This window comes from Carassius auratus, unplaced genomic scaffold (genome assembly GCF_003368295.1).
Source record: "Carassius auratus strain Wakin unplaced genomic scaffold, ASM336829v1 scaf_tig00017160, whole genome shotgun sequence".
Classification (NCBI taxonomy): Eukaryota; Metazoa; Chordata; class Actinopteri; order Cypriniformes; family Cyprinidae; genus Carassius; species Carassius auratus.
Window position 1 is genome coordinate 90,969 of NW_020524749.1, and position 14,543 is coordinate 105,511.

A 14,543-nucleotide genomic window follows, 5' to 3' on the forward strand; every position below is an offset into this window, starting at 1 on the left:
ATCAAGATTATGTCCTTGTTTATGTGTAGGCTCTGTGAAAGATGAAATGTCACACAGGCATTCAAGACAAAGAACCATTATTATTTTTTTTTATAGAAAATTAGAGCTGAGTATCATTGGAAAAAAACGTGGTAAGAAAAATTGTGTCTCTGTATAATATGACCAAAAGGAAGCACATATAATGCAAATAAAATTGATCCCAGGATGGAGCCCTGGGTTACACCATATCTATTGGGGTATGGTAAGAAAAAAAATTCCCTACTTTGAAGGAGAATGTTTTACCTTGAGATAAGAGGCAAACCACTCCAGCACAGAGCCTCAAAGCCCAGCTACATGTTCTAGACTGTGTAAAATAATATTGTGATCTACAGTGTCAAATGCTGCATTCAAAAGAAATCAAATACAGCCAGAACCTATATCCAGAGTAAGGTGTCATTTAAAGCCTTCAACAAAGTTGATTCAGGACTATATAGCTCCCAGAGTCCAGACTGAAATTATAAAACAATATGAAAAGGACTCAGGTATAAAGATATCTGATGGTAAACAACTTTTTATACAGAACTTTGGAAATAAAAGACAGTTTAGAGATGGGTCTATAGTTGTTCAAGTCATGCTGATCTCAGTGAGTGTTTTTTTTTTTTTTTTTTTTTTTTTTTTTTTACAACAGCTCTACTGTAGCGTGTTTGAAATTAGTAGGTGCCACCCCACTGACCAATGAACTATTAACTATGGTGGTCACAACTGGACTCAGAGCTACAATAATCTAGAATAATCAACAATCTAGAAACAATGTGAATGAACACCACACCATCTTAAACAGCAAACTTTGCAAAACAAAGGTTATTTCACTGCCAATACCTTTGGCCATGACTGTAATTGTTATAAAATATAGAACTGTATTCTCTTTTTTACAGTCTGTGCAAAGTGTAAAAATGGTCAGTATCATTTATTGCATTTGTTTAGTGTTAACAGACATATGTTGAATGTTGTGATATGTCATGCTTTTGTGTGTGCTTTCAGATCATATCTGGACATGGTGAAGCTGTTTGTGTTCAGTTACTTTTTCTGGCTGGTGTTGTGTCTCATCTTTATCACTGGAACTACAAGAATTAATATATTTTGTCTGGGTTATCTGGTGGCCTGTTTCTATTTCATGCTGTTTGGAGGGACATTACTGCTGCAGCCAGTCCAATATGTGCTCAGACTATGGGACTGTCTCATAGCTTACACCTGTGTGGTCATCAGCCTCAAGAACATGCTCTCAGTAAGCACATCATTGAATGTTCTGTTACACCCTATAGTATGTTTCTGTGACTAAGGGAGGCCAGAAATAACACAAAGGACCATGCACAAAAACTAACTGCATTAGCCAAGAAGGAATTGTGCTATCATAAGTGCATCTTACAACATCACATCAGGAGATGTAACTAGTTTGAACTATCTTCTCCATCATTTGATAGTCATCGACTGGATTAATGCCCCCATGGTAAATTGAAAATGTAGACAAATATATTCTAAATAAGATTTGGTTTAATAAAGCAGTGATAATCTTAAATAGCAAATAACACTGAGTTTTGTGAACAAAGCACAAAAGGGCATTTTATGTCTTTTGTGTCACTCTGCACTCTTTTTTCACCCAAATTAACATTGTGTCCAATTTAATAATTTAATTATTTAATAAGTAGTCAAATATTAGGACAATAAACAGTCACCCTTATGGTTATGACCTAATGATTATACATTAAACGTACTCCCCCTTTTTTTCTTTAATATATTGTTTATATGTATAATCACTGACTTTGTTTGTGTGTGTGATCAGCTTGGCTCTTGTGTTTATCTGGAGAGTCTACAGAAGCATGGCTGTTGGCTCATTCAAGCTTTTAGCATGTTCTGCACCATCAAGGGCTACAATGTACGTAAGTATCACTTATTGAATAGGATTCCTAATGTCGTTACATTGGGGGAAAGTTGTGGCCTAATGGTTAGACAATCGGACTCATAACAAAAAGATTGTGGGTTCGAGTCTCATTCCAGTATGAATTGTAGGTGGGGGGTGTGAATGTACAGCACTCTCAATATCACAACTGAGGTGCCTTTGAGCAAGGCACTGAACCCCCAACTGCTCCCCAGGCGCCGCAGCATAAATGGCTGCCCACTGCTCCGAGTGTGTGTTCATGGTGTGTGTGTGTTCACTGCTGTGTGTGTGCACTTTGGATGGGTTAAATGCAGAGCACAAATTCCGAGTGTGGGTCACCATACTTCGCTTTATGTCACATCACTTTCCACTTCACTTTTATTTTTTTACACTATGAGTACACCACTAAAAATATCAGATTTAATTTACATTTCCTAATCTAGTTAGTACACCACTTAAATTATATAATATTTAATTTTCATTATCTAATCTGTCATAGGCCATTTACAAACACTGCAAAGATTTGGGAGTGACAACTGCATTTATTAACAGCCATTCAACTTCCTTTGTGGCCACATTTCCACTTCAGGTGTACATTAGAGGTCTGCAAGACACGCTGAATCCATTTGGGTGACCCATTTATCTAGGTTTAACGTTTAAACATTGTTATATGATTGAACTGTTTTAGTATATCTATAGATTTTATTTTAGGCAAGTCGTTATGATTGAGAAGGCTAAATTGATCAAACATTTATGATCAGCTTACTGTCTACCACTGGCAGCTTGGTCATTAATTAAAAAAAAAAAAAAAAAACTAATATTTAACAAATGAAAAATGCTCCAAACGTTCTTCGAAATTAACTTAATAATAAATAAAAACAAAATTAATGACATAAATATAATCACTTTGCAATTACATATGTTGCAGACCCTGCCTCCAGAGACCCATCTGAAAGCTTTGCTTTACCTGTAAAAACTTCACAGCTCCTCTGTTGGTATCAGGAAGCAAGCGCAGTTCACCAGTCCGCTCGAGACTCAATATATATATATATATATATTTTTTTTTCTGTCCATATAAATCAATATAAATTTGTTAATTTGCACGCAAAAATAAGGTAAGCATTGGACTTATAACAATATACAGATTCCAGAGAGAAAAAAAACAACTGTATACATTGAGTGTATCACACTCTTCCTGACAAAATAAGAAAAGCTCCAGTGATCAACCTCTTACTTCCTATATGTGCAATCAACACACAGGTACAGTGAAATTGTAAGGTAAGTATGTAAGGAGTGTATGAATTGGTATAACAAATTTGTGGTAAGCAACTATTCAAGCCCCAAACAGGTATGTGTGTAATTGGGTAAACTGTCACTGCATTAAAGGGTTAGTTCACCGAAAAATGAAAATGATGTCATTAATGACTTACCCCCATGTCGTTCCAAACCCGTAAGACCTCTGTTCATCTTCGGAACACAGTTTAAGATATTTTAGATTTAGTCCAAGAGCTTTCTGTGCCTCCATTGAAAACGTATGTACGGTATACTGTCCATGTCCAGAAAGGTAATAAAAACATCTTCAAAGCAGGCCCGGCTCCAGATATGAGATGAAAGGTGGGCCAAATTATATTCCAGGTGGGCCTGGGATATCAATAGACATCTCACATGTCTATTGATATAGTTTTAATTTCATATATTTAAGCCAATTGTTAGGGTGGTTTGTTATTGTTGTGTTTGTTTTCTTCATTTTTAATGTTTTGTACATATTTTTGAACTAGTAGTTCAGAACCATGGATGCCAAAATTTCAATCACTTCATTCTGGATGGTTTTGGAAGTGTACTTCGTATTTTGTGGGATACCTGATGTAATGTCAGCCAGGTATTTATCTTTTTCAAATGTGCATTTTAAACAACTTGGCAAAAAGCCCCGCAGCTATGCAATCTGTGAGGACACTGTCACATGTTTCACAATCCCCACGTAGTGGAAGTTCATTGACTGCTAAAAACTTCACAACACCTGCCATGCTTTTTATGTAAAAGCGATTCTTTTCTATCTGTTGGGGGCCGAGCAAACATGCTACGGTCTCCCCTGACACCGATCGGCGGCAAAGTCCATGAGGTCAAGGCTTGTAAATGAGCTTGGCTGAACTCACGCACCTGTGTGATTCAGTGTGAAGCAGATTGACACACATTGCGTCTGATCCGAACTGGTTATTTTGATGATTGATTATGAACCGATTCTGTGCTAATGTTATGAGCGCGGGTAAACCGAAGGCTTGAATCAAGGGCAATCATCACCAATGATGTCATTACTTTGAGCACAAAAGAACCGGTAAACTGTTTTCTTCAACCAGTTTATTGAATCGAACTGTCTGAAAGAACCAAACTTTCCATCACTACGTGTGATCCGAAAACTGATGCAACTGGTTCTTGACTTGAGAACGAGTCAATCTTTTGTTCTTTATCTGGCTCGGCTCCCTTTAAGTGTTGGGTATGGCTGTAGCACAGGCTGACCAAGGCTGTCATAAGTGTAAATCTGTCTCATCCTTTTCTCCCTCATAGATGTTATCACTGCAGCTTCATTCCCTTCACTTGGAATTGCCACTCTCTCTGGCTCTACAAAAGCAGCTGCTTCCCTCTCCTCATCCATCTTTTTGACAAATTTCCAGTACCCTTGATTCCTCCATTTTGTGTATTTGATTGTATTCTTCCTAAATCCAGTACCCTTGATTCATCCATTTTGTGTATTTGATTGTATTCTTCCCTTACAGTTACTCGCTCAGGTAGACGGCTATTCCCTGGTTCCATCCAGCTGACTGGGGTTCTCAACGAGTATCCTCCTCTGTTATTTTCTTCATCTGAGTCTGTCGTGTCACTGTCTCTGATGTTTTCTTTGTTGGGTGTCTGGCTTCTTGTCTTTCTCTGTTTTCCAGGTTTCAGCGATCGAATTGTCATTGTGGGAGCTTCCACAGGTAAGTCATTGACCAGCAGTAGAAGGTTCTGGTGCAGCGTCCTGGTTTTATTACTGTCTCCATTCTCAGGATAAACTTCATAGACTAGGTTATCAGAGACTTGACCCTTCACCATGTAGACCACTTTTCCGCAGTAGGATCGCAACTTCCCTTGACTCCTCGTTCTCCAAGGTTTCTGACGAGCACTCGATCTCCGACTTTCAGTACCAGTCCTCTGGCTTTTTGGTCGTATTGAGCCTTCCTTCTCGCACTTGATTGATGACTGTTTCCTTCAGCGATCTTTCTCCAACTGATTTGCATACCCCTTTGGTGTCACTCTATCCGTTGGCTCCACCAGGCCAAAGATCAGGTCATCTGGAAGGTGAGGATGCCGCCCATACAATAGGTAAAAGGTGGAATACCCATTAGACACGTGCTGGTTGCAGTTGTAGGCATGCACGGTTTGAGGTTAGTGTTTTTTCAACCTTTTTCTTTTTCTGCCAGTGTCCTCAACATCTGTAGTAGAGTATGATTGAACCTCTTCACTGCGTTTCCTTGGGGGTGGTATGGTGACGTTAGAGAGTGGCCAATTCCTGCAGACTGTTGGAGAGTGTGAAACAGTTAGTTCTCAAACTCACGGCTCTGGTCGTGATGTGCTGTGATGCTACCCATGGGTGCTTGAACATTTACAGCTGGTTTCTTTTGTTTTATACATGGGAACATTCTGGTTACATAGTCTTCCACTTCAACTTTCACATATGGCCAGTAGAACCGTTCTCTTGACAGACTCAGCACTCACTCTGTACCCACATTTTGTCATGCAGGTGCTTAAGTGACAGCTTTTTGTACTTGCTCGGCAAGACAAGCTGTTTTATTTCCCTTGTTCTTTGATATAGGAGTCCTCCCTCAAGATGTAGCTTGTTCCACTCATACATCAGCTTTCTGCTGGTTTCTGTCAAACCTCCCCTTATCTCATCTGTGAGAGTGACACCATCCTCATTCCATTGTCTCACTTGAAAGATTACAGAATTTTCTCTATGGGCTTGAATCAGTTAATTTGGTCCTATTGTCGGCAACCAGGTGGTAGGTTAATGTGGTTCATCATCCCCAGTATACATATACAGGGCAGCGACCCAGACCACGTCCTTCATCTTTGATGCATTACTGCCCTCCCATGCTGCTTGTATTGCCCCCGTGGGTAGCTCTTCCGTGCACTCTGATGCATATACTTCAATGTGTAGAGGAAGACGAGACAAGATATCTGCATCGATGTTGCCTTTCCATGGCCGGTAATTCACATCGAACCAGAAGTCAGACAGCTCCCCGAACCACCGTTGGCCTACTACGTTGAGCTTCACTATGCTCAACACCTATGTCAGGGGGTTGTTGACAGTGGACATTGTGAAGTATGGGGCATAGAACAGGTAGTCCCAAAACTTCTCAAACATTACCCACTGTTCACTCAATGCAAGGAATTCAAGTTTGCCACTGTGTAATAGGTAATTCCTCTCTTTCGTTGTCAATGTTCTGGACCCATATCGTATTACTCTCAACCTCCCGTCTTGTCGCTAATATAGGATGGCAACAAGGCCTCTTTCAAATGCCTTAGTGTGGAGTGTGAAGGGTAAGTTGAAGTCTGGATATGAAAGTATAGGTGGGCTTGCTAACATTCCAATTAGTTCTTCCAGGATTTGTTGGTGGTCCCTGGTCCATTCTACTGGAGATCTGGAGGGAATTTGTGGGCCTTTAGCTTTCTTCTTTCTGTGAGTGTCCTGTGTTGTTCCAGGCTTGGCCTGCAGCAGCTCGTACAAGGGTTTTGCTACCCTGGAGAAGTCTTGAATGAAGGCACGGTAGTAGCTAAGGAACCCGAGCAGTCTACTTACATCACCCACTGTCTGAGGAGTCCTGGTCTTTATGGATCTGACAGCCTCCAGGCTCTTAGGATGTATCCGTACCCCTTCGGCTGACACCAGCCATCCAACGTACCTGACCTCACTCCAGAACAGTTCACACTTTTCTGGTTTCAGCTTTACACCATGATGCTGGAGGGTCCTCAACACTCTACGGATACTTCACCAGTTCGTTCGCGAATCCCGGGCCACAATATCAAAATAAAAGTCATTTTTTTCTGTCCATATATACTAATATACATTTGTTAATTTGCACACTGCATAAAAAATAAGGTTAATAATTGGACTTTAATACAGATTCCAGAGAAAAATGAAAAAACACAATTGTATACATACATTGTGTGTATAACACATACAAAACGTAACTATTTTTAATAGCTGAAACAGTAGTATGAGCTGTTTTGGGAGAAGGGTCGGCTCGGGCTGGTAATGCTGATAAGCTGTTGGGCCTGAGCGTCTATAGCCAGGGCCGGGTTTGGGCCTAAATTTGAGGCCCGTGCAGGGCTTTAGTGTATATACATTTTCAATAATGCAATGATTCATCATCAGTAATCATTAGTATGGCAAGGATTTGTAAACTTACAGTTGACCAGAGATCTTATATGTAGATCTTTGCATAGATGTTATCATAAAAGTGTCTATATGTGCAAAAACATGAATATATGCAGTAAATAAGTAAATAAATAAATATAATCTACACCCTAATACAATTAAAAGTTGATCAATGTAATCAAGTAATGTGGATGTAAAAAGATGGGTATCAGCATGAACATAACAGCTAATCTAATGTACATATTTCTTGAAAATTGCAGTACAATGAATTGTATCATGAAAAGTGCTATAAAAAGTTTATCATATAATAATTAGAAATTTCATACTTTGAATGTCATGCTTTTACAGTGTTTACAATGTGTTTACTGAACATCATAGTAAATAAGTCATGTTAAACAGTGTAGGTCATGATTGTATTTGTATGTACATAATTTTGACTTTGCATTACATAGGTTTATTGACAGGTCTCAATCAAATTTTTGTTTGTCATATGTTTTTTTTTTTTTTTTTTTTTTTTTTTTTTTTTTTTTTTTTTTTTTTGTAGCCAAGCCTGACAATCAGTGTGAATTGCCAGAGGGTGAAGCTGGTATAATCTGGGATGCAATCTGTTTCACTGTCCTGTTGGCTCAGAGGAGAGTCTTCCTCAGCTACTACTTCCTCTATGTTGTTTCTGACCTTCAGACTTCTAAGGTCCTTGCTTCAAGGTGAGAAAGCTATCTATTGTGTTTGTTAAAGTGAAACCAGAACATCAGGGTTAAAGGCGAATTCTGTAACGTAAGGTATTCATGTAATCTTCAGTGTCATATGTACGCGTATTCTATAGAATCATTCACAGATATATATTTTTCAGATGTCTATTCTTCCTGCTTATTTATATAATATATAGAAGAAGCAAAAATGTGCATTTTTCAGGTAATGCTACATAAACCACATCCACTACCAATTATAGAGTTATATAATAGACAGTTTTATGCATCGGGGAGATGGTGAACTGCGCTCTGGATGACGGCACTCCGCACACGATGTTGAGGCTGGGATCATAGAACACGCAGATGGGCCAATGCCAGAAACAGTCTGGTATGACCCTCGAGTGAATTTCCCCCCTGCACAAGCAGGAGGAGGATGAATTTGGGACGAATTGAGGGGATCCATACACAACAGAAAGAAAAACACTGAGAGAAAAAAAGAAACATTAATGGAGGAAACACAATGAGTTACTGTATTTGGTTGGTTCTTCTGTCACAATCTCTCTGGGAGGAGGCGAGGGACAAGGAGTCGCTGGAGTAAACAAACAATAGTCTTTAATAATCCATAGAAAGCTGAGAACAAGCCTCGTTGTTGATTCAACAAGTAGAATGGACAAAGACAGTCTGCACAGATGGGAACTTAAATACAAGAGATAATTACTTAACACCGTTGACCAAAATGACTAATTAACTGAATAATGACAGGAACTTGACCCAACAAGAGAAAACAGCAACAGAAACCGGGGCAAAACATGACACAGAACAATCCTGACATATATAGACAATTATAGAACTGTGATAACATGTTCTCTTTCAAACATTTGTTCGGTATCTCACTATGGTAATGCCTCAGGCATGACCAATCGCAGAAGCACCAATGGCACCACATCTGCCAGTCAAGGAAGACCAATCGCTGCAACAATCTGGGAGCCACATCTCTCTGTATATAATTTTCATTTCCTTCCCGGTAGAAGATTTTTGTAAGCTACTCTCAGCAGATTTTTAGGAGTTATTGTTTAACAGTTTACAGACAAAGCCGCAAGGTAACCTCCAAAATGCAATATGTTTGTTGGGTGACCTTGTGCCTTAGAGTTTGATAACTAACGCGTTAAGGCACGTTTTCTACTCTAAGTTTTTCAGTATATTTTTCCTAAGTTTTTGGGTGCTCAACATGCACCAAGAGAGAGACAAAAAAAGAGACTGCTCACTGCTCTAAGTACAGCTCCATGCCAGTTTATTACTGTGTTGTAGCCACTGCTAAAGAGGCAGAGAGCCAAATAGGAAAATTCTGTCCTCCACATCTTGCACTTGAATTTCTGCAAAGAATTTTCACAGAGCTTGCATCTCCTGTCTGCCCCCCCCCCCAATCCAACCCCGAATGACTTTCTTGACTAAAACCTGACAAAGGAGACTGAGTAGTAGACACAAGAAAGAGGCACCCATGCCTTGCTGCTCAAACCTGGGTGAACCAAAGAAATGTCCTCAAGCCTTACATTTATGGGGATATATAAAATTTCAAAGATATGAGAAATTGAGAGATATGAAAGTTCAGCTGACCATTCTCAAGGACAAGGATGATGACAATGCAGATGGTATTATTCACCCTAAATCAGTCCCGTCTGATGAGAGCACAGGAGGAGAACTCACCCACCCCTGTACAAGTTAACATGACTCTGTTGGAAGTTGTCAATCGATTTGCAGGAAAAGGGGCTGATAGAGATCTTTATGATCCACCAGTGAGACAGTTTATCCTAGCCTGTGTGGAGGTTTTGGGATAAACTGGTACCTGTCAAAGGCTTTTTGAAACTGGATGTTCAGGAAATAGTGGATTTAGGGATGTGGATCCTTTCCCCATGAAACCTAACTACATCTAGGCTGTAGAATAGCTATTACTTCAATGTAAGCCTCGCTGTGGGAAGAACAGAAGACTTCGCTGCCTCTATTTTTCAAAAGATTTGCTAGTCTTCTACATTGGCCATTCATACTTTGAACTCAGTGGGCCTCATTTATGAATCCTACATATGACAGGAAATTGTGCATATGGTAATTTCTACAAAAAAAACTGGAATTTATCATTATGGACATGAGTAGTGGCTACGCTTAAATCTCAATTCATGTATTAGCATTAACAACAAACCATGAGGATTCACGCATCTTCACATCACACCCTTGCATCCCTTCTGTGAATGGATGTTATTTGTGTTATGGATATGGATGTTAATTATCTTAATTAACAGATTAACAAAATAAAACAAAATAATCTTTTTTTTTTTTTTTCTATGTATCTTTAATTGATCAAATCCAATTGACTGTTTTCAGCCATTCATCATCAAACTAAAATGCAGTCAACCAACTGTAAAAGCTATACTGCTCAATTTAAAAGGTCCGATGTAAGTGGGTAGTGCAGTGCCCAAACAAACAATTTTGCACTTGTCAAGGATTGTTTTACCCGGGTAGTAAATAATAGTTAACTGTTAATAATGTGTTATAGTTTAGCAACCAAATGTTACATGGCAAAAATGGAAATATATGGATTCTTGTCAAATGAGAGGGGTTCATGAGCCCAGTGGTGTTTCATTTTTGATAAAATGTGCTGTTTCATTTTCGATTTTAGCTTCATGTTTGTAGTATGCTGTTTAAAATAAATGCCGTTAAAGCCTTATTTCATTTTTTTTTTTTTTTTAATAGTTTAATATATAATTTTATAGCCACATATTTTCATTGTTCTCTGAGGATTGTTAAATTTAAATAATTTGTTGTAGAGTGAAGGGAACTAAATAGGCTATATAGTGTTAATGATGAAAAAAGAAGATACTAAATGTAGTTAAAAGAACAAAATCTTAACCAAAACCTTTCAAGAGCTCTAAAACCCCCCAATAAGAGCTTTTCTGTTAAACGGATATATACGCCTGCAAGTCTAGATGTGTCAAGATGGAGCCAAAAGAAAGGAGGACAACAGCACGAGAGTTGGGGTATGATTAACTAAATCTAATATTTCTTTATTTTAAGAGGTGCAGAGTTGTTTGAAGCCAAAGTGAAGAAACAGGTGGCAGCAAGACTAGAAATGGAGAAAAAATCTGTTGAGATACTGAAGAAACAGTATGGAGATCTTTTCTTCTTCTGCTTCTTTTTTCATTGATAAATGCTACCGACTTATGTGCTTTAATAGTGAATATTTAGAGTTAAGCTGGTTTCATTCTTGTCCCACAGAATGGAGAAAATCAAGTCAAAACAGAAGAATGCTTCTTATCTACAGGTTACATCAGCTACTGCTCATACTGAATCTTCATATTGCCCAAAGCTAAATGGTATTCCACTTTGAACATATATTTTCATATTATTTAGTTTTTGAAATGTACATCAGTATGGACCATAAGTTGTCTTTTCACTGGTGCTTATTTATTTTTTTAGATCATAGCACAATAGCGCCAAACTTCAAAATACTATTTAATGAACATCAAAACGTGTGTGTGTTTTATGTTTGTCTGCCTGCTTTTATATGCATGTCTGCTTCTATATGTTCAGAAGGGGACTGTGGCTATAATCTGTTTGAAACTGACAGTTCGGAGGAGGAAGAGGAGGTAAAGGACAAAACCGATGACAACAATTTTCCTAAGAAGAAAACTGCTTTTCAGGTATACACTTTGAAACATATAACATAGAAACATTCAAATAAGATGTATTCATAGCTCTCGGTGGTGCCGCACACGGTTGATTCAGTGATTGGCTCTCCAGTGTTTGTACGTTTTTTGTTAATTTTTCCTGTGTTTTGTTTAACAAACACAATCAGTTTCAACAGGGATGAACTGCTGAACACTCGGCAGAACACACAACATGATCTTTTTTTTTTTTTTTTTTTTGCCAGAATATATTTATTATCACAAACACAAGATAAACAACCACAATGCCTATCAGAAAGCCAAAGCAATGGTCTACAAATTTTTATCACTTATCTTTAAAATAAAAATATAAAATAAAATACATGAGTTATACAAATCAGGTAGTACAAATTATTATCCAGAAGTGAACTGCAGTGTCCACACATCTCAGTCATTGTCATCTGTTAAATCCAAATCTTTGGCATAATCAATAAAAGTATTCCAGATATTCTCAAAAAGTCCCTGCTTGCCTTTTAGCACATATGTAATCCTCTCTAGTGGCAGAGCAGACAGAATCTGCCACAACCATAAAGTGTCTCTTGGTCTACATGTTTTTTCCAAAATAAAGCTATACGTCTTTTGGCGTTAAGCAGACTAAGGTCTATAAAATGTACGCTCATTTTTAGTATAGTTATGTTTCTCTGGATATAAACCCAATAAAAACAATTTTGGATCCAATATTATTTGTTTGGAAATAATATTTTGAATAATGTCTCTTACTTCTTCCCAAAAGAGTGTAATTTTTGTACAATGCCACATAGAGTGAACCAGTGTTCTTCTACATCGTTTAAACTTTGAACACATCAGGAATGTTTCCATTATATCGACAGAGTTCCACTGGAGTCACATATGTTCGCATTAACCATTTAAATTGAATAACTTTAAGACGAGTATTTATCGATGTTGTGTGGGCTAAAGTGCATGCATTCTGCCAGTCTTCCTCTGAAAGTTGTAATGACAAATCATCCTTCCAAGCTCTAAATCTATCATGAGAACTTTCAGAAACGTAAGACATAATCAGATTATAAAACTGAGAAACTTTTGACTATCTCAAATTATAAAACTGAGAAATATTACTATTAGTGATTATTTCAGCAGTGGGGTTGTCATATAATATTTTGACCCATTTAATAAAATTGCTACCAAATCCAATTTTTTTTCTAATACCCGGAATAGATATGGCCATTCAACCCTATCAAAGGCCTTTTCGGCATCCAGTGATAAAAGAGCTGTATTTGGCGCAGCCTCGAATATAATCAATAATATTTAATAATCTACATACTTTTTGGAAACCCTGCCTTCCTGTGACAAATCCATTTTGATGTAGATTTATTACATAAGGGATAGGTTTTTGTAATCGTTTTGCTTATAATTTAGAAATGATTTTCAAATCTGAATTCAAAAGATTAATGGGTCTTAGATTTTCACATTTATCTAAAGGTTTTCCTGGCTTAGGCAGGAGAGTAATCAAGGTTGTATTTAGTGAAGGAGGAAGAAAATTTGATTGAAAGATTTCTTCAAACATGTCCAATATAGGTACCAAAAGTTTATTCTTAAATTGCTTATACTGATCTATGCCATCAGGCCTTTCTCTTTTTCCAGATTTCATGCTATCAATGGCTTGACCAATTTCTTCTATTGTAATTTTTAAAATTTAAATTAACTCTTATCCTCCGAAATAATGGGAATATCTATTTTATTTAGAAAGATGCTTATATCGTCAAGTTTAATTGATGCTTGTGCCCTTATACAATTCTTCATAATAGCCCTTAAACGCATTATTAATTTCTATTGGATCCAACAGTGTCTGCCCATTTGATATTATTGAAGTGATTGGCGATTTTGTTTCAAGCTGTTTTATTTGCCATGCCAACAATTTGCCAGCCCTATCACCTTGTTCGTAAAATTTCTGTATCAAGCGTAGAAGACTTGAGGTAGCTCTAAAAGCAGATTGCTTATCATATTCTCAATAATAATAATTATTCCTTCAATTGTGAATTACTAATATTTTCAGAATTATTTACTTTTGTTTGAAGGGCTTTTATTCTATTTCCCAACTGTAATCTAGTTTCCTGTGTCTTTTTTGTATGTAGAACCTCTATAACGGATGATATGCTCTCTCAGGAAAGCCTTAAAAGCATCCCACTTACATATGCAGTAGTTTGTGTAGTGTTAATTTGAAAGTACTCATCTATCTGTTTATCTAAATATTTCACCAAGTCTTAATCTTGTTTGGATTTATGTTGGAAATGCCATATGGGGTATCTCTTAATAATGTTAAGTTTCTGCTTTTTCTCCCTCAAACCAGTCTTTTTCATACTGGTCATCTTGTTGTACTACAACATGTGATGTGCAATGCAATCTGTCAGGCAACATGATCTCTCTGTCAAATGGTTTTCTTCTCTCTTTTTTAATTATCATTTTAGCCCAACCAGAATTTATGAAGTCCCATTCATATGCCCATTTTGGTCTTGCTTGCAGACAGCAAATCTGCTCTTTCTCTGCCACTCGGACACTCCCAGAGTCTGCTATCAGTGTCAAATTTAGTTTGCACAATAAATCTCTCCCCATTAAAGGCACTGGACATACTGGAGTGTAGATAAGAGCATGCCTTAGCACCTCGCCCCCCTCTGTTTCACAATTCAGAGGCACTGTGAATCTTTCACAAATTACGTGCCCTGAAGCAGAAATCGATTCATTAATTTCGCCTCTTAATTGTGGTTGGCATCGCAAGTCACATGGTCGTATAGCTGATCTACATGCTCCAGAATCAGCTAAAAATCAATATCCCCTCCAATAACATATTTAGA

The 14,543-nt window shown here is 37.7% G+C and overlaps 1 protein-coding gene across 1 annotated transcript in view; it reads left to right on the forward strand.

Moving 5' to 3' along the window:
* The first annotated feature begins 968 nt into the window (after positions 1-968).
* The window catches only part of LOC113075554 (piezo-type mechanosensitive ion channel component 2-like), a 126,739-nt gene continuing 113,164 nt past the window's right edge, over positions 969-14,543 (forward strand). The window contains 6 exon segments of the mRNA XM_026248237.1: positions 969-1,264; positions 1,820-1,916; positions 7,873-8,032; positions 11,084-11,173; positions 11,285-11,382; positions 11,600-11,709. Of these exon segments, the coding sequence (XP_026104022.1) occupies positions 977-1,264; positions 1,820-1,916; positions 7,873-8,032; positions 11,084-11,173; positions 11,285-11,382; positions 11,600-11,709 (843 nt within the window). The 5' untranslated portion in view covers positions 969-976.